Genomic DNA, 21025 nt, shown 5'->3' with positions numbered 1-21025 from the left:
AAGCACTTAAAGGCCTGTAATCACTGAGGACCCCTACAAAACACAAGCACACGAGCCTGCGTAAAATGATAACATCAGCCTGTGGAGCCAGAGCTGAAAAAACAAAACAATAGAGATGCTTTTAAAGCCTCTGGTCCACCTGCTCAGGTGTTTTCATGTAATTTGCCTGATTAGATGTCTTCTCATGACAGTGTGACGGGCACCCTCACTCTTCTGTCAATAAGCCTTTTCGTTTCAATATATTGTGACATGTCATAGTAGGAAAAGCACAGGTGTAAATAATGAAATTAATGCTGAATTTAATTTAGCTGCTTCCGTTTCAGAGTCCTGTTATTGTGCATGATGGCCCTCTGGGACTCTTGAACAGAACAGAGCCATCATTAATGTTATTAGTAACACCTGAGCTTATAGTCAAAATGTCTGCTGTGAAAATAGCCTTTTTTGTTTTACTTGTTCAGGTTGGACAACACAAGAAAGATCTCTTCACTCACGTTCTGTCTTTACACCTCTATGGGTGAATATCTGCTGTTTCCTCCTGTTAAATTTTCTCTGTCACTTCCGTTTTGCCACACTGCCAAAATCCCTACATCCACAGATCCGACGTCATTGTAAATCTTTCTGCCCCCAATCCTCAAGCCAATCATTCCCAGGGTGCCGTTCTTTAAATGCTACTCTTGTCATTCTGTCTCGCAGACCAACTATCGCACCATCCACCTCCTCTTCATCACCACCACGGTTCTCCATGATGTCTGAGGAGAATCGTCCAGAGGTTTCAACCACCTGCTGGTTTTATCCCCCATCTTCATATGGGTTTACACTTAATGAAGAGACATCAATGGAGTCTAATCACCATGATTCTTCCTCTGTTGCTCACCTCAATAAATATTGTTATACATTCCCAACTGATCTCCCCTCTTTAACCTCACTTAATTCCCATAATTCCCCAGCACAGCTCCATCCAACATCAACCTGAGCAGAGGTCTAATAAACCTTTTTACCAGCCGGCATTTTAAATTGTTATATAGGACAAGCGCAAGTGTTACTAATTATATTAACGATGGCTCTGTTCTGTGTCAGTAAGCCAGCATGCACAATACCAGGACGCTGAAACTGAAGCAGCTAAATTCCACCATCATTAATTTCATTATTTACACCTGTGCTTTTCCTGCTGCGACATGTCACATTGTCCTCCATGAAAAAAAGGCTCATTAGCAGGAATAATTTACATACTGTTCAGGTCAAATTTGACCCATTTTTACATTTGAGAGCAGTACAAACACCATAAACACCTTTCTTTTAGCGTGAATTGTTCTAAAAAAAATTTACAAAAATGGAAATCTTTTAATTTTTTTTTTAATTTCTGTCTAGCTGATACACATTTTTGTACATGTTCCACCTTAAAATAATAAATCACCATTCAAAACTGTTGCTGCATTCTTCACATTCAATAAAATCCATTGTATTCAAGATGGCTGTTTAGGTCACACAGGACCAAAAAATGTTTTTTTTTCCATAAACAAACAAACAAAAACCTAAAGAATGCACTCTATGCTCTCTGAAAGCTTCATTAAGGAATAATGATGAGGTATCTATGAATTAAAAAATAGATCTGGTGCAGAAATTTGGTACAGAGACTAATTATGAGGTCAGAATATGAACAGTATGTAAGGGTTAAGCCACCTGCACACATATGCCATGAAAACAACAGTCTTTGTAGGAGTGTTATAGAAATAAACCTCATCAAATCAACCTTCAGACAGATAGACAGATCTGAATCTTTTATGCAACAGGTAATTAGCTACAAACGCACCACTTTATTTCCCACAAAATAAACTAAGAGATAAAAGACAAAGAGCAGTCAGACTCAAACAAAAGCTTTAAACTACACTTTCCTTGTCGTCAAGTTGACATCATCTCTACATGCAGCCGGCAACATACAGCCCTGTCAGTGGAAAGAAGGGGAAGGCCTAAGGATGAGGAGGAGGAGGAGGAGGAGGAGGAGGAGAAGGAGGAGGAGGATATTCTGCTCCCTGCATGGTTTGAGCAACGCTTTTATTTATTTATTTATTTATTCATTTAATGTCTTAATGTCTTTTTTTTCCTTTCCATCCCCCCATTTAAAAATCAATCAGCATCAGATTTCTTGCAGGGCCAGAGCAGAGCAGATAGCCATCACATCACATGCACACATGCAGTCTTATGAAATGAAGCAGTGTTTGTCAGTGTCGTGATGAATAATCTTGAAACACCTGAAGATTAAACTACATCAACCACCAGCCAAAGAAATCACTAAAAAAAAAATCCTCCCATGTGTCTGTAATATTTCGTTCTTTCCAACAGGGGTTTTTAAACATTTGTGATCTCAGTTTCTTGCAGGATTATTTTTCCACAAGCAGCAATTGGGTGAAAGGGCAGCAGCAAAAGATGTGCATTCAAGAGTCTGATTAAATATGTGTAAATTCAAGCCTCCAGTCCATCCTAATTGTGATGTTAAGAGATTAAAAAAAGGCCTAATAGGCGCTAACAGGCCAATTTACACAGCCTACAAATACAGACGGATTAAAACACAAATCTGTCACAAATACCAGCCGATTGTCTCCTCGCTTGCATCCCGACATCTGCGCTGACAGTCAGAAATCTCACTGCCAGCAGCTTGTCACGACTTGGATTAGATTATAGGCCCGCGTCTCGATTCACAAAATCGATCCTAATTGCTGTGTGAAGCAAACGGTTAGAGAAACACGCCCATCGTCTCTCCCTCATGATGTCTTATTGTAAAGAAAAAAATAAAATAAATAAATGCATCATTAAAAGACGCCATCAGCCCGCTTACAGTCAATTATTCACGTTAAAATCAAACTCACCTTCCTTCCTTTGCGATGTGATTCCCTCTTCTTCAGCCCCGGAGATGGTGAGGATGAGGATGAGGATGAGGAGGAGGATGAGGAGGCGCACGAGGCTGTTGCCTATGAACCGAGTGATGATGATGATGCTGTGCTGTGCTGCGCGGCTCGGAGAAGAGAAGCCCACACATCCATCCACACACACTCCAGTGATGCGCAGGGGTCCCCTCCCTCCCCCTCCCCTCCCCCTAACATGCGAGCCCCTCACGCGCGCACGAGCACATTAACGCCTTCGTGTCCGGAGGGGTTTGGCGCATATCTGCACACAATCTGCACCTCCTCTCCTCCGGTTTTGCATAGGCTGTTGCGCCTTTAAACACGTGCAATTTACGTTTTTTCCCCATTTAAAGCCAATTCAGCCAATAATGGCTTTATTCATCAAATGCTCATATTAAATACACTATATCCTCACACGCATGCGCGCACTAACACCTTATTTCCATCCATCTGCTTTTTTTTTTTTTTACTAACAGATGATGTTGATGATTGTCTGTTCACATGATTATCATATTGTGTGCACAGACAACACACACGTGCAAGCACACCTGACTCCTGTTTCCATGCCAACCATTTGCCTTCCTTGATCCCCCCCCCCCCCCCCTCCTTTTTTTTTTTTACTGCATCAAGACCCGCTATGAAGAAACGTGAGCTTTCTTGGCAGTGTGATGTCATCACCTGTACGATACAGATCTATTTACACTTGAATTATACATTTAGGTGTTTCTTTAAGTCACGTGTTTAAAAAAAAAACTGAGATACACGAGGCTCTGCAGCAGTGAGGTCTTTGTCAAATTATCAGCCTCTCTGTTGGAGAGTAAAAAGCACCGATTTGGGAGAATATGGTGAAAACTGTGAGGATGATGATGAGACATTTTAACTCAGCACCGACTATTTCTACTCATGATAATAAGAAGCCATATCTATCTTTTGCAGTGTGTGGGCTGATAGTTATCATGTGAGGCAGGTAATAAAGCGAATTTTTAATTTAGTAGAATCTTTGGACTCGTGTTATTTCATTTTGGAGAGCACAGCCTCATATATATTATACTGGAGTAAAACAAACTGTTCATGCTCCTTATTCTTCACCTGATGGCCGGCGGTGGAAACAGTTAAAGCAGATGATTTAAAAAATCTATTCATTGTAAAATAATTCATTTGTATTGTCCGATTAGATATCAGTTAATTAAATGTTTTATAACGATTTTCATGACACCTGTGGTCCTCCATAGTAGTAAAAGTTGTATGCAGTGTAAAAATACTACCCATTCATTCATAGTGTTTCTGTGTTTATGTATTATCAGCTAAATACATTTAAAACATTATGCAGAATGACTCATTCTCATATATATTGTAATGTTGGATTATTATTATTGATTAGTGAACATGTATAGGCAGGATTTTAAGGTTGTATCCGCTCTAAGTGGAGTACAGTAACCTCATGTAACTTGCAACACAACCAACCCGCACATATAGTTTCACTGTGTGATTTTGACCATCCCATGAAAGTAAATCATTTTTGTTGACCCAGTAGCAGCAGGACCAAAGCACAGTGATGCTGGTCAGTCCATCTGCTTGTTGAATATTTTTAGCAAAAGCAACAACAAAATCTGACCACAGCTACAAGCCAAACTGCTATGATATTTGGCATAAATATTGTCCTCAGAACTTGATTGCTAGTGCTTTTGGTGACTCCCTGACCATTCTTTATCACCACCAATGAGCCAAAATGACCACTTATATACAAGAAATATCAAAATATACAGGCTTTTCTCAACAAATGTTTTTTCCATTGGTAGTATAGCATATAGTAAAGGCATAAATGGATCTAATAAACATTATTTATGGCTCTGTTCAACATCAATGAGCCTGTAGCTACACAACTGACACAACTAAATGAAATGCAGTTATTATCAATGTTAATCACACCTGCACTTTCCCTATTATATCTCAGAATTGTTTAAAAAAAATCCAAAAAAAACAAGGCTTACTGCAATGAACTTAACGTAGTATTTTAATTCTGCACAGATAATGAACTCTGATATCTGGTGTCTTGGCACTGACTCTATAACTTCTCTCAAGCTCAATTCAAAGGCTAAATCGCTGCTATGTCAGCTTTTGTTGAATGTACAATATTTAACAGTTCTATACCAAAGTGGACAAATCTGACCCATTATGAGCCAAAAAGTAAAATTAATTAAAAAAAAACAAAACATCCAAAACTTGTACTAAAAAGTTTATTTGTCAAAAAGGTCTTTCATCTGTACAGTGACCCAAAAAAATACAAACAGGTGGTTAAATTAGTCTCACAATTACGAACTTGGGTAGATCTAAAGATGTTTCTTTAAAAAAAAAAAAAAAAAAAAGCAAAATGAAAACCCATTTTTGGAGTCTGAGAAAGATTACGGTGGCATTGGGGCCCTCATAGGAACCCTAGGTGGGGCACCGGGGGGCCTCGGTGGCATAAGAGGACCTCTCTGGAAGCCAAAGGGAGGAGGACGAGGAGCACCATAGCCGGGTGGAGGCATGGGAGGAGGCCCTCTCATACCTGGAGGCACGGGGTGACCTGAGGGAGACAAAGAGGAGTCATCTCGTGTTAAATACTTCAAACTAAGACGATGTTCAATCACCATATGCAAAGTTTAGTGTGCTTAAAATTCAGGAGATGTAGTATTTTAGCACTCTGAGCAAGAGGTTGTTTTTTTCCTTTTTCATTTGTTTCCCTGTATTCTTTTATCCAGCAATTATCTCTTCAGTCAGTTCTATTAATGCATGTTTGTGCTGTTCTGTGTCAAGAGTGTAATATTAAACAAAAAGTAATAAAAAGTTTGTCACAAAAAATACTACAAATCTGTTTTGGTTCAGACTGACTTCAGCACTGCTTGATAAAATGAAGGGAGTGAAGTGTAGTGATGGTTACTAAGTGAACACTTTAGTTGTTGTTTTATAGCCAAAAATACTTAATTATGTCAATTATTTTTTTAAAAAACACAACAGAATTTTCCCCTTAAATGACAGAGATAGTGTTTGTGAGCTGAAGGGACTTTTATTTGACAACTTGAGGTGATGCCATATTTCTTACCCATGGGCGGTCCATACGGTGCTCTGGGTGGCATACCCATAGGCGGGGGTGGGGGCATGCCGGGGGGCGGCGGTGCCCGTGATTGAGTTGATCCTGGAGGCGCAGGAGGTGGAGGCACCATGCCAGGGGGAGCAGGAGGGGGCATGGGCATCTGAGGCATACCTGTGTGACAGAAACAATAAAGTATACAGACAAGCTGGAGCAAGGAACTGGTGTCTCTAATTTTTTCCAGATCTGATCATGATCATTCCAGTTTGCAAGAACAAAAAAGTCTTTTACATACTTTAAAACTAGGTCACTATATTGTGAGACAATTTTCCACTTGCACCCACCATGAAGAAACGTTTTAAGCGTAACAAGCCATTACCTGGATGCATGTTGCCAGGAGGGAAAGGCGGTGGTCCCGGTGGAGGTCCACCACCACCCTGTGGGCCTGGTGTCCCCGCATTTGGAGGCATGGCCATATTGGGGGGCATTGCTGGAGGCATCGACCCAGGAGGAGGAACAGGAGGGAAAGCGCCAGGAGGTGGCAGGCCTGCACAGAGACAGGTTGGATTTACAAGTTATTATTTCATGTTCTACGAGTAAACAAAATCAGGCTGTTGAATTGGTTTAATATAAGATTCCATTTATCATAGACAATGTTATTATTATGTAATTGTATTAGTATATCTTCAGCTGCCATGTTGACTTTAAGCTAACAACATTGTCCAAGATTAAATCAAATCAGTGTCATTCTCACCCAGCTGATAAAATATAAGAGCAGCGCACTCACATATCCAACAGGATCCTACTTCGTCTCAGTGCCAGTAATGAAATCTGTTACTACTCTCTTGGCACGCACAACATTTAAATACTCAAAGTAAAACCATTAATCAGAGGCAGCTACTGTGTATGGATTATGGCTGTGAAATTCAAGAGAAAAAAAAACACACACACACCAACACCACTAATTGTAGCTCAGAGAAACAGAAACTAAAGACTAATTTGAAAATTGCAGATGTGCAACCACACCACTAACTAGGGTCTTTGCACCCACGGCATACAGATTTGCTGGAATTATTGTTGTATCCTTTTATATGTAAAACATTTTCACATCAAAGCATCGACTCTGCATCGACAATTTTTATATTTTAGAGTGAATCAAGTATGATGATGGAAAGAAATTTAACAGAAGGAACAGATGAACGTCCTAAATCCTTCAACATCTACTGTGTTTAAACCGTATTTCAGTCGTACCAGGCATGGGCATCCCAGCTCCCAGTGTGGTCAGGACTGGCGGCGGAGCGGTCGGTGGTGGCGGAGCATCTGCGAACAGCTGGTGCGGCCTGTCTGCCTGGGAAAGAGGGTTTTGGGCGGCCAGGAGTCGCTCTGCGGCCGAGCCGTGACGTTCTCCTTTGGAATCCTTCTTGAAGGCGTAGGACACTGTGATGGGCCTGTTGCAGAGGTACTGGCCGTTCATGGCCTCGATGGCGGCATCTGATGCATCGAAGCTGGCAAAATTGATAAAAGCGTAACCCTTGGAGTTGCCGGTGTCTGGGTCTCGCATGATTTTTGGCGTCTGGAGGATCACGCCAAAGGCACTGAATGTGTCGTAGAGCAATTTCTCATCGATCTCCGGGTCAAGGTTACCGATGAAGATGTTGGCGCCCACATCCAGGTTTTTGTTGTGCGCTGAGGCCTTATTAACTCGAATCGGTTTGCCATAGAGCTTTATCATATTCATGATTTTGATGGCGTAGTCAGCATCCTCTTCACTGAGGAACTCCACAAACCCATATCCTGTCAAAGAGTGCAGAAGTTAGCTTGTTATTTATGTCACCATAGAGATTCTCAAAGGTGTTTTTCTCCCTTGAGTGACATTTATATTAGCTGTCACTTACCTTGATGTTGGCCCGTGACCCTGTCTTTGGGCATATGTGTGTTGACCACAGGACCAGCCTGCAAAAAAAGCTCCCATAGCAACGGCTCTGACACCTTCTCATCTAAGCCGCCAACATACACAGTGGCATCTGAAAAAAGAAATGAAAATAAACTTGAGTTCTCAGAGATGAGACCAAACGTGGGATGGATTGAGGTGAAGTCAAAATACAAGGGAATGAAGATGCTTAATGTCTGGTTGCTGCGGATTTACCATTAATCACATATGAATGCCAAATATTTGCTTATTACAGACACAGGTTGCTTGTTTTTCAGATGAAATACTCTGAGTTCTGAGCAAAGCGTCACTTTGAACTCTAATAACCTGTCATGGAGCTTATTCATTATTTTTGACTACTGCTGCAATGATTAGTTGATTGACAGAAGATTAATCACCAGCTATTTTCAAAATTTATTAATTGTTTAGAGTCATTTTTTCAGAAGAAATGTCCAAATTCTGATTCCAGCTTATCAAATATGAATATTTTCTAATTTATTTGGTCTTTTATGATAGTAAACTAAACATTTTTGGGTTTTTTCTTCTTTGGTCGGGACAAACGAAGACATTTCAGGACGTCACCTTAGGCCTTGAGAAACAATGATTGACCCAACAACTAATCGATTAATCAAGCCAACAGAATAGCCAAATTAGCTGAGAGATGAATCAACAATGAAAAACAATCGTTAGTTGCAGCCTTGTTTTTGACATTTTATAGAGTTAATCATTAAGAAAACCATTTAAATATAAGTGACAGGGTAGAATCGTGAGAAATCTTTCGCTTCAGGACGTATTTCCCATTGATTATCTTATTACTGTACATTTAAGTTGTTATATGACCTGAACACCCCAAGACAATCTTTGCTCAGTGAGACTAACAGCTGCACTCCAGCAGCAGCAGTTATGGTTATAGTTACATATATTAGAGGACGGGTTCACAATTTGTCAAGTCTGTCTCAAAGGCAAACTTCTGTATTTTTCAACCTGGACCCTATTTTCCCATCTTTTTGTGTCCAAGTGACTAATGGGGACAACAATTTTTTAAATTGGTCCAGTATTGAGCGAGAGCGCTGCAGCCGACAGCCACAAAACGGTCTGCAATGTAATATGACAGGTCAAAGAAAAACGTTCTATTTCTCTGTAGGGTCCTTTCCACATTGCTGTCAGACACTAACAATAACAATCTGAGCCTGTCAGTGGCAAAAACAAGCACTTTTAGTGGATGTACATTGACAGTGCACAATTGCAATTTTAAAACAATAGTCAGGAGCCCAAAAGACCAATGAAATAAGTTTTTCTTGCCATAATCATTCCTTCTGTTCATACAGGCCATTAGATCCTTACATAATGCACTTACAATGTAAGTGATGGGAGACAAAATACACAAGCCTCATTCTGTGAAAAAATGTACCTTTAAGTTTATCTGAAACTAACATGAAGCTTCAGCCATCCAAATTAGTCAAATCAAGTAGATATCTTTCAATGTTTAAGGCTTTTTAGTGCCAATGTCCCTCTTTGTGTTACTGAACTTCCTCCGCAGCTCAACAGGGAAACACTGTCCAAGGAAACACAAAGAGGGAATTTGATGCTAAAAAGACTGTGAATGTGGCAGATATCCACTTGATATGACTAACTCAGATTGCTGAAGCCTCATATATAAGCTTCAGATAAACTTTTAAATGCATTTTTGCACAAAATGACTGTATGGACACACTGTGGATTATGGCCCCCATCGAAAGCACAGGGCCTTCTAATAGCCAGTATGAACAGAAGGAATGATAACAGTGCGGAAAATCTTGTTCAGTGTTCATTTGAGCACCTGACTGTTGTTTTAAGACAGACTTGAAAAATTGTGCACCTATCCCTTAGGCCTTACTCTGCAATAACAAATCGACTGATTATGAATGAAAGCTTTTGACATTTTAGACATTAAATGCGGTATTAGAGCTAAATGATAAACATGTTGGACCATTTAGACAGCTCTTGATATTTAAATGTATTTATGCATTCTCAGAGACTATATCTTCTTCTCTTGACTTGAATAACAACTATGTAAAACATCCTGAATCCGTATTGTCACATAAGTTAACTCATTTCTGCCGCAGACTCCCTGTTAGCTCTGTAGCTTGCTAGGCTAGCTTTAGCTGTTAGCTAACAGGATGTACCTCCTCCTAATACACTAACAACAGTCGCCACACTAATTAAATCAATTAAGAATCAACGCTACGCCTGTGTTCTTATGCAGCAAGCAGGTAAAAAGAAGTTAAAGTAAACATAACTGGACTTTAGTAGTTAAATTAGCAGCAAGCCAAGCTAACGATAACTGCACACTTCCATGTGATCGACCGGCTGTTTACCACAAACTATTAGTTAACCAGGCGGCCAACGGTGCTCAGCAGAGACAAGATGAACAGTTTGAAGTGCAGATTTATAAATGACTGAGACGAAACGACTGAAGCTGGTGTTACAATGATGTAGTTACCTTGGTTTCTTTCTGAAATTGGTCCCGCTGCCATGTTGAATGAACAACGGAGGGCAAGCGTCCCATACAGAAGCCCCGCCTCTTCCTGCGCTCAGAGACGGAAGTAACAAAATAAAATAAAATAAAATACAATACAATAAAACAAATCTGGAATGTCCTGAAAATATTTACTTATTTGTTTCAAAATTCTATAGGCTTACGTAATAGATTAGTTGTCAACTAATAAATTAATTGCTAACTATTTTGATAATTAACGAATCGCTTAGTAATTTTTTAAGAAAAAAGTCAAAATTCTCCAATTCCAGCTTCTCAAATATGAATATTTTCTCGTTTCTTTAGTCCTCTATGACAGTAAACTGAATATCTTTGGGTTGTGGACAAAACAAGACATTTGAAGACGTTACCATGGGCTCTTCTTTGACAATTTATGGACCAAAGAACTAATCAGTTAATCAAGAAAATAATCTACACATTAGTCAATAATGAAAGTAATCATATGTTGCAGGCCTAATTTTCTTACATTAAGTGAGTGGAGAAATGGCAACACATTTCAGGGGCTTGGTGGTCATATTCTGCATTACAATAACAATTAGGCTACTGCCCATTTGGCTAAAGGAGTATATTTTGATAGCACTGGTGAGCCGAGAGATAAAATAAAATAAAATAAAATTAGATAAAACTCATACCAAAGCTTCTTCATGATTTTGAATTTAAAATAGAAATGAACAGACTTCATGTGCACATCCATAAAAAAGCTACATTACATTTCTTACTCAATATACTACTACCTGAAAAAGAGCAAAGATAACTTTGTCATCTCCGCTACAAAAGTGACAAATTTAAGTGGGTACAAAGTTAGAGTAGCTTTCCATTCTTTAAAAATTAAGCCTTTAAAATGAATTCATGCTTAACATTCATATGACAATACATACCAGGGATACTACTGATATTTTCTCTTTTTTTTTACTTCTGTCAGCTATGTGCAGGTATCATCACAGACACAAAGGTCTACTTTAGTCCAAATGTGCTATACTTAAATAATACTATCATTATATTCGCTGCATACAATGTGCTTTCTTTCTAATACCTCTAATATTGTGTTATTTACCAATGACAGCCATGTAGTATCTATTTATTTGGTCCTTTTGTAGGTTCAGTTTTTCCCCCTTGTATGTAAAGGTGAAACAAGTGACAAATGAATAAACATTTGCATCAGCCAATTTATCACATCATATAAATCTACTAAAAGTATAAACATGGAATACAAAATGTTCATAGAAAATACATACAATATGGGCCTCGAGGAACACTTTCATAAAACAATACTGTATAGAATATGAAACATATAAAAACAGAACTTAATCAACACATCATGCATCAAAGCCAAAAGAGGAAAAGCCCAAGTTTTTTTTATATATATATATATAAAATGGATAGCAAAAAAATATTGTTAAAAAAAAAGCCTTCATTGATAATGATCACAAAGAAAAGTCAAAGGCATTTATAAGAGGAGAGCTCAGAGATTAATGGCTTGTGGTCAAAAATCACATAATAAGCATCTAAATTAGAAGAAAAACACAAAATACACAAAATTCAAGATCTCCGGCCTCATTCCTATAACAAGCGCATTGAAATACTTTTTTCTCAGTTTTTCTCAATGAACACATTTCAGCTTTAGCACAACTGTACTGGCAGTACAGTAAAGTTCCCAAGTTGGACATGAAATTGGTTCAAGGGACGATACAGTCAGAAAACATGTCTGCAGTTGAGATTCTGGGAGCTACATTGTTCAAAACGTAAAAGGAAGTAAACACAAGTTAAAAGGAAATCGTGATTTGCAGATTAGTGAGGTCAAAGTGTGCATTAAATCACTTAAATGTTGTTATTCACGGGGCAATTGTAACATTTCAGTATTTACTGATAGGTGCAGGGTTTTTTTAATTACTTGCAAACATTTTTCTACAGGTGCTGCACACACATCTTGCAAGCCAAGTACCAAACCAACGATATATAAAGATTATAAATGTATACCAAAGGTAGTAAGATTTATTAAATCCTTCATAATCTAATGTCGTGTAACATATTAAGGTACTGTAACAGTAATATAACATGTGATCTATAACATTACCTTTACATAAAATGACAAAAGACTATGTAAAATTGAGCAGAACTGTCCTTTAAAGACCCCATTAAATGAAATGTAACCTTTGAGGTTTATTTTACGTGTCTTAACATCGCATGCTACCAATTTCATAAAGGCACGATGATCCAGAGGAATAGATACAGCAATAAAATAATAAAACTGGTCTGGCTTTAATCATACTTCATCCCGGATTCTTTGTTTTTTATTTGCTGTCTCCTCATATTTTGTGTAATCAGTTTCTGCTGTTGACAATCCAGCGTTCAGCAGCAGCACGAGCCATCCTGCTGTTTAACTTGCATGAATGCCGCCCCACTACTCCTTCCACCCAGAGCCACACATTACGATTTAAACTCTCACCTTCATTGCACGGGGTCATTTAAAAGCTACCTGCTGAAATGCCTTCATCGTTATAATGTATTAAAATACATTTTAGATAGACAGAAATATAAAGATATCACATTTACAGTATGAATGAAATCAGGTCCTTCAACATAAACATATTTGGAAGGTGTTAAGTGCAACTTACATACTATTGTTTTTAGCCCATGAATGTACACTAGCACTGCTCACAACCAAAGTCTGCTTCTAGTATCTCAAAAACACATAAACCACAAGTGCTGCTGTGTATCGACTACAATGACTCACACACGATGAATCAACTTCCTTTAACAAAAAAAAAACAAAAAAACTCACAACTGTGCAGCTTGGATTTTTCTGTTGAGATGCCCGTCTACTTTTTTTAGACTACCAACTCTTTCAAACTCGTCTAGCTGAAGCACATGACAAACACAATCAGTATCACAGGAGTAATTTCAACAGTCTAAATGTTTTAAACAGCGTCGCTTTGTAGGTCCTTAAGTTGAGAGCACACTGAAAAAAAATATACATTCTGCAGGTGTCATGCTGAGATAGTTTTCATAAGCCTTCACACACAAAAGAAAAACATAGTGATGGTTCACTGTCGGGTTTTTGAGATACCTGAGCTGTTGTCAGAGCGGTCAGTCACCTGCTGACATCTGTGCCAAGTACCCACAAATTATTACATAAGCCAATAAGTATGTTTCTATTATTAGATGCTTCAATTTCCAAATGCGTATACAATATTCTTTGTACAACAGGCATAACATCGCTGTTGTTTTTATAGAAAAGTGATTGAGTTGTGCTGATATTCGGTGGGATCTTTTATCCCTTTTGCAGTTTCTGTTGTATTATCTTTAGAGATTTTTTTTTTTTATTAATAGACACAGGGTCCATACGTTTCACCATCTTGAGTACAGAATACTATATGTAAGTATAAACACAAACAAAACATTAACGAAACACACTTGTCCGACTTCAGAATGATTCATACCTCTAATGTGTTTGGTTTGATGGGTCATATGTCCCGTACATTCACCGATGAAAGGCAGGTTTTGTTTCTGTAGGTCTACTTCGAGTAAATACAGATATGAAATCATGAAAAAAAAAAAAAAAAGACACGTAAACCTCAGTCAGCTGGTATGCCAAGCATGTTTACAGGTAATTTGAAAGAAGCACTGTTATCCTGTAGGCACAAAGAGGTAACGGCTATGGCGGCAGGTGTTTGTTTTATGGACGGATGTGCATACTGTAAAATCAAGGCCTGATTACCTGGACCTCATAACAACACACGAGATATAAAATTTAGAAGTTCAGAAGAATCACCTTTATATCTATGACGTGATCAATACTGTTACCAGGAATCCTACGGAGTGTGAAGGCATGTTTCCGCAACGGACGGCGTGTTTAGTGTGAGGGCAGAGTGGCAGTGTTGGCTGCGTTGAGTTGGCCCACAGCTAACATCAGGATGTCTTTCTTCTCCTTGTAAAAACGCAGTTCTCTGCCCGCCAGTCTGGCCTCCTCCAGTTCTCGCTCCGTCGAGGCCAGCTCCTGGCCGATAGCGCCCGCGACGCTCTGTTCTCGGTTCACCCAGTCGGCAGCCATCTGAGTGCGCATGTCATCATCCAGAGCCCGGTGGGAATAGTGAGCCAGCACTTCCTGTGAGGAAAATAACAGTTACAGCTAAGTGTTTGATCGTGTAAATCCCCTTTCTTTCATTAAATGTTGTCAGTTTTCTGCACTCGATGATAACTAAGAAGCCATTAAGATTTCTGTAATTCTTCAGCCAAGGCTCTAGTGGCAATAAAAGTGGCAACAGTGTCAGATAAAAGAGTATAAAGCATCAAATCTTCCTTTTAAAGGTGTGTCTAGATGTTTCACGCCAGCCAACTAAGAGGATAAATTGTCAGACAAAAAGAAAATATATATAATATAATAAGTGTTTCAGTACTATGAACCTTATTAGATCATTTTGTGGCATTTTTGCCTTTATTAGATAGTTGGCAGTGAAATGGCAGACAGGCAACAAGGGGAGAGAGATGACTACAACATACAGCAATAGTGCGTGTCTGTATTGTTATGTCTAGTGGTGCTGTTGTATTTACTGTATGTAATTTATTCCCAGGTGTCTCTTGTAAAATGAATCATGATCTCAATGAGAATTCCTGTATATATAAGTAAATAACTAACAAACTAACTAAACTTCATCTCTTGCTTTTTGCTCTTCTTCTATGGTGTCCTTATTTTCCAGCTTGCCACTGCTCTCTAACATTCTGACACAGGACGAAAAAAAAGACTTAAAAAAAAAAGTCTAATACATCTTGAAGAGTAATGTTGTGTAAAAGAAGGATTTGTTTTGTGTAGGAAATACTTCCATGCGAAAGATGAAAACCACTACTGTGCTTTAGATAATTGAGCCCATCTGTGAGACGGGCTTGAATATCAAACAGTACCTGTCGGGAACACTGTCGTTCTCTCATTGCTTTGAGGCTTCCGTTCCAGTGCAGGAGCTGGAAAACAGTCATCAGCTCCTGGAACAAAACACAACCAACACAGTAGAAATGAGAGACTGAACCCCGGCAAATTGTATGTATTCACATTCAGACTAAACATGTAAAACATTCAAAGATGAGAAGTGCAATATCTCCCTGTCCTCACATGTAATCAGTGCCCAAACATCACAAGTGCTATTTTCACACTACCCTCATGCATAAAGCATAAAGTAGCATAAAAAGCTACTTGACACAACACATTCCTGATTTTTATGCACCTGAAACTCCAGCATTGATTTTCCTTTGTTGGACTCAAGCATGAAGCGAAACGCCCCGATCCCTGTGTTCGGATTGTCCGCTTCTTCTCTGTTTCCCTGTGAACGACAGCAAGCAGTTAAGAGATTACAGCTTGACATGAACTGGATTTTGGGGTAAATACAATCAAGAGAAAACAACGAGGAGGAAAAGTGAAATATGTGATGCATATTCCACATTTTTCGCTGGGTGGGGTTCACTGAAATAATAATATCTGACATATTTGACATAAGTTTCTCCAGAGAAATGGTGTAATGGGTTTCAATACATTTTGAATAGCAGCCATCTCAGCAAAAGTATGATTTTAGGAGCCAGTTCAAGGTAAAAACGATTTTCCTCAATTTCCTTTTCAAAGCATCAGTAGTAGGTATTCATTGTGCACACTTTCAAAACATCTACTGTTCTCCAAAAACACGTTGCCAACTGCATTACACATACATACAGTACATATAAATTATATACTGTACTTCCATATGTACCTCACATATGAGGTATGTACCTTTTTCTGTCCTTTTTTCAGTGGAGCTGCAACGATTAGTCGATTAATAGGTTCGCTGAACAACAGAAATTAATCGACAACTATTTTGATAATTGAATAATCGTTTAAGTCATTTCTAAGCAAAAATAACAAATATTTACTGCTTTCAGCTTCTACAATGTGACGATTAGATGCTTTTCTTTGTCATACATGATGGTTTACTTAATATCTTTGTGTTTTTGACTGTTGCTCAAGCAAAACAAGACATTTGAAGGCAACTCTGGTAAATTATAATGGGCATTTTTTTTTGACTTTTCTGAAATTTTATAGTCAGAACTATTAATCAACTAATCGATAATGAAAATAATCATTAGCTGCAGCTCTATTTTTCAGTTTTATTCAGTGTGCTAATATACTGCAGATAAACTGCTGCTGCGTTGCTTCTTACTAGTACAACCTCCAGCAATTTATAGCCCATGACTTACATTGAAGGAGGCCAGAGCCTCACTGACGCTCTTCTCAATGAAGTCGTCTGTGATGCGACGAGAGGGATGCTCATTGAAAACAGAGTTCATCAGAGCAATCTTGGCAGCGCTGCGTCTCGCCTCCGCCTTGGTGGGACAGAACTGTCAAACAGTGAAGAATTCATGAGTTAGCTTTCAAGTGCAATCAGACACACACACACACACACACACACACACACACATATATATATATATATATATATATATATATATATAAAGCCAAGTGAGTACAGTAAGCAGCAGTCACGCTAACAAACTGCAGATGCTGTACCTGGAAACTTCCAAAACAGCTGCCTCCCGGAAGACTAACATAGCAAACATACGGCGGGCTGTTGGATGGGACCATTTCATAAACAACGAGAGCCCCGTTCCGCAAGTCGGCCCCTCTGGTCAGCTTCATCTGCCAAAACTCCTGTAAAGCTTCCACCACGTTTACTGGAGGGCAAACACATAAAAGAAGTGTAATCACATTGTGGTACTGTATATCAACTCTGTCTTTTATCACTGACATTAAAAATACTGGGGTTTTCCAGGAATCTAAATACTTTTTGTGGTTAGTTTGCATTTAAATTCACTGGTTGTTGATTAGTTGCTGGCTGCGCTCTGCAACATCCTCTCTAAACAAAACAAAAAATTGAAAGGGTTGGGGGGGAAGGTTATCACAAGGATGCCAAGGGGTTTTTCCTGCTGGTGGCTGCTTAGAGGAAACTACATCACCTCACAGAAGCTGCTTAAAGAAACACTCACTCAACTCTACGCTTTGTGCGCTCATGATGGGAAGTTAAATTCCTGTCCTCCATAAAGGAAAAACAACAAAGAAAACCAGTAAAATTTGCAACTGAGTCATAAATGATTCCTTCGTTCTTTGGTTCTGCGGGGAGGTGTGAGTGCAGCCAACATTATTTGAGGCTCTTTGACTTCTGTTACCTCACAGCTTTTTTCCTGCTGTGCTCTCGCTGTTTGATATGAGCACAGACAGCCTGCTTCTGGCTCACGCACACAGTCTGGAGTCTGATCAGTGCGTTTTAGAGGTGCAGCTTCGCCCACTATTGAGGCTTCTGTAAACAAGGTCGGAGGTTTATACTGACATCGGATAGATACTGTAAACATAAACTGCAAATCTAAATCATTTTGTTATTACTCTACCTGTGTGAAAGTAAAACTCTTTCTATTGACTTTGTTGTTATTGTTAGCCTATGATTAAAACATGACTGATGTGTTATTGAAGAACTACTCATCAATATCTGATGTGAAAGTTGCATCCTCATAAGATATATACTGTGCATTAGTCCATCTAAATCATTACACACTTGATTATTTATCTTAAATATTCTTTCAATGGTAGAAGATGTATTGTAAGTAATTTCATGTTCATGTTGCTGATATGTGCAGTAGTTTCCCCGAGAACAAGTACATCCAACAAACCAAATTCAGACCCTGACAAAGTTGTTTTTTAAAAATCCAGAAAGAATAAAGGATTCAGCACAGTGGGAATGTAATATGTTTGGTCTGTTTTCATCAGTTTCCTAAAAGACAAAAGTGAAAAGAGACTATTGAGAGAATATTGGGAAAGACTGGAAATATGTGACCTTGGCACTGATCTCAAACCCACGATGTGACAGTTTCATGGCTTATGACTTAGTTCCTGATGCATCAGGAACACCCTGCTTCCAAATTATCCTTATAAACATTTGTCTCAAATCAAAAGTACAAACTTTTAATAATAATATACAGAATCATCGTGTTGTGTGATCAAAAGGACTCTACTGTATCTATGATGCACATGGCAATACTTTAAATTTAACATTTTTGGATATTGGATATTATATAAAATAGTTCAGAAATTAGGTCTATTTAAATTATAACTGAGTAAATAGTTTGATTTTATTGCTTCTCTTAAGGGAGACAAAAAGGGTCTTTCTTTCTTAGTAGTGTTTTGTACTAAGAATGACTTATCTATAATTCCCTGGTAATGGCATAATGACATTTATATCAAAGGAAAAAATGTAGAAAGGACCCAAAAATGTTGGAAAAATGATTATCGCAGAATGCCAAAATATAACACATTTTCCCGTAATTGTTCTGTAATTCTGCGATATTCACATAACACCCTCTTTCTTCACGAGAGTAAGTCGCAAAATTGGAGCAACATTAAAAACAAAAATACAGCCCTGATAAAACAGTCTTGATGGTGCCAATGTTGGTGTTAAGTAGCCTAATTGGGATAAATGAGTAAAGAGGCTGTTATTCAGAGCACAGGGGGACAATCTTTTGGAAATAAATCCTATTACCACCAGACAGGAACACTTGTATTAGCTCCAACTGCCGACATTACTACGGCTTTTGGTGTAAAGTTATGAGCGTGGCCTTTGCCAGTATGTTGTAGTGAAAAATAACAAGGTGAACATCTATAGTAGGTGACCATCAGAAGGCAATCAGCATTCAGTATGAGCACAAATCAATTATATGTTCAGCAAATCTATAATTCATGTCTTTTTCTGTATACATTTCCTGTCATTGTACAGTATATCCACCTGGTGCTGCTTACTGTACTATGATGTATAGTTTAGATTTAACGAATATTTGTGATCAACTCTGGAAAGATGGATAAAATCATTAAAATTTTACTCACTATATCTGCTATTGTTGACAATAGTACGAATAGCTTTTGTTAGTCAATGTTATTAAAGTTTTTAACAGTTTTATAGGGCTGGGCGATATGGACAAAATCAAATATCACAATATCTTTTGACCAAATACCTCGATATCGATATTGCAACATATTGTAGGGACAACTATAATGAGATTTTTGATAAATAATCATCAGTTATGTGGATATAATGACTAAGTGTGTAAAGGCAAATAATAGAACAGCTAGAAAAGTCTGGTAAATTCAGAAAAATACATCACTTTACTGTAATGCAGCCTTTAAAACCAGGAAAAGACAACACTTATGCCATATCACAATATTAAGATATCCAAAATCTAAGACGATATCTAGACTCATATCATGATATCAATATAATATCAATATATTGCCCAGCCCCAGGACCAGTATTATACTTTGTCCCATGTAAAACAGCTTTAACATTGCTAATTAGGAGGTATAATACCGTATTGTTCGTAAATAATCCCCTTGAGTTGTAGTAGTTAATCCCATAATGAATTGTGATTGAAGATAACGTTACTTTAAGTGTGTAAATATCAAAGGAAAACTTTTAGCTCCAGACAGAAACATTGTAGTGTTATTGCATCACTTAAAAACGTGCATAGTAAACTGTAAAGTCAAAGTAAAGTCGGTGTATTTGACACTGTGCAGCTACACATGAATATTACAGGAATGTGGCTCGTTTTTTTCCGTTGCTAATCCACTTCCAAACAAATGGCGCAGCTAAAAGTGTCTTTCTGCTCCTCAAAACTCCCCTCCTCCTCCTCCCAGAGTGTAAACTGAGGCAGTGTGACACATATTTAGACCGTTATCTCCACATTAAACTGAAAATTATCCCCACTGGACGTTACCTCTGCCATAACCTTGCGTGTGCTTGGCGAAGCTGCGGACCACAGCCTCCACCGCCTCCTTCAGCACCGCCGGGTTCCCCGGGTTGCAGTGGCCGCTGGCCCCCTGCCCCAGCCCGGCGCCGATGCCGCCGTACAGGCTGTGGAGCTGCAGCGGTGGCGGCGGCGGAGGAGGCCCGGAGGAGGCGGCCAGGGAGGCCGGGGAGGGCAGCAGCGGCGCGATGGGGACAGTCACCCCGGGTCGAAGAGAGGAGGAGCGGAGGGTCCCGGTCGGTCCTGAACCGAATCCAATCCCCGGCTGTAGCCTCTGAGGGCGGATACTGTCCGGGATAACGTTAGACTCCATTGTCCCAACGTCACGTCTGTGAAGTCCGGCTTCTGGGTGAAATCTGTGCCGACCAAGCCGACGGTTTCAGGCTCAAAAAACGGGTTTTCGGGGCTGACCGAACAAAGTCTTGCAGGTTTTTGTCAATCACAGCCGAAAGAAGTAGTTACCCGTTGTTCGGTCGACACATCACAGTGCTGCTATGCATCCTCACTCTCTGGATTAGGCTGCGGGATCGTCAGTCAACTGCTGCCTTCACGGACACCTCGTAATCTGCTGCTCCGGAGTTAAAGGACCAACACACCAATGTTTGTGCATGTTTTTGGTCTATTAACTACCAAGAAACTGTATCCACCATGCCCAGGTTGTAGACATGTAAAGCGAGATGTGTGTTTGTGTGCTTGTAGTTAATAAGGTTGATATTTTGTTTATGGAATTTTTTTGGCATCAGAATCATCTTTATTGGCTGAGTATGTATACAAATAGAAAGGAT

The 21025-nt window shown here is 39.0% G+C and overlaps 2 protein-coding genes across 2 annotated transcripts; both read right to left on the bottom strand.

Annotated features, from left to right (window-relative positions):
* Positions 1–5123: 5123 nt before the first annotated feature.
* Positions 5124–10466, bottom strand: sf3b4 (splicing factor 3b, subunit 4). Its single transcript, XM_042435573.1, has 6 exons — positions 10383–10466; positions 7866–7994; positions 7222–7764; positions 6350–6517; positions 5983–6144; positions 5124–5466 (listed from the first exon to the last, which is right to left on the bottom strand). Exons 1-6 carry the CDS (start codon positions 10414–10416, stop codon positions 5303–5305), a joined length of 1200 nt encoding a protein of 399 aa, XP_042291507.1. The 5' UTR covers positions 10417–10466; the 3' UTR covers positions 5124–5302.
* Positions 10467–11582: 1116 nt separating this feature from the next.
* lix1l (limb and CNS expressed 1 like) lies at positions 11583–20909 on the bottom strand. Its single transcript, XM_042436436.1, has 6 exons — positions 20211–20909; positions 16963–17126; positions 16653–16793; positions 15653–15748; positions 15336–15413; positions 11583–14541 (listed from the first exon to the last, which is right to left on the bottom strand). Exons 1-6 carry the CDS (start codon positions 20551–20553, stop codon positions 14290–14292), a joined length of 1074 nt encoding a protein of 357 aa, XP_042292370.1. The 5' UTR covers positions 20554–20909; the 3' UTR covers positions 11583–14289.
* Positions 20910–21025: the final 116 nt, after the last annotated feature.

This window comes from Thunnus maccoyii, chromosome 15, assembly GCF_910596095.1.
Source record: "Thunnus maccoyii chromosome 15, fThuMac1.1, whole genome shotgun sequence".
NCBI classification, from domain to species: Eukaryota; Metazoa; Chordata; class Actinopteri; order Scombriformes; family Scombridae; genus Thunnus; species Thunnus maccoyii.
Note: the sequence above shows the minus strand (reverse complement) of the source record. Positions and strands in the feature narration are given on the sequence as shown.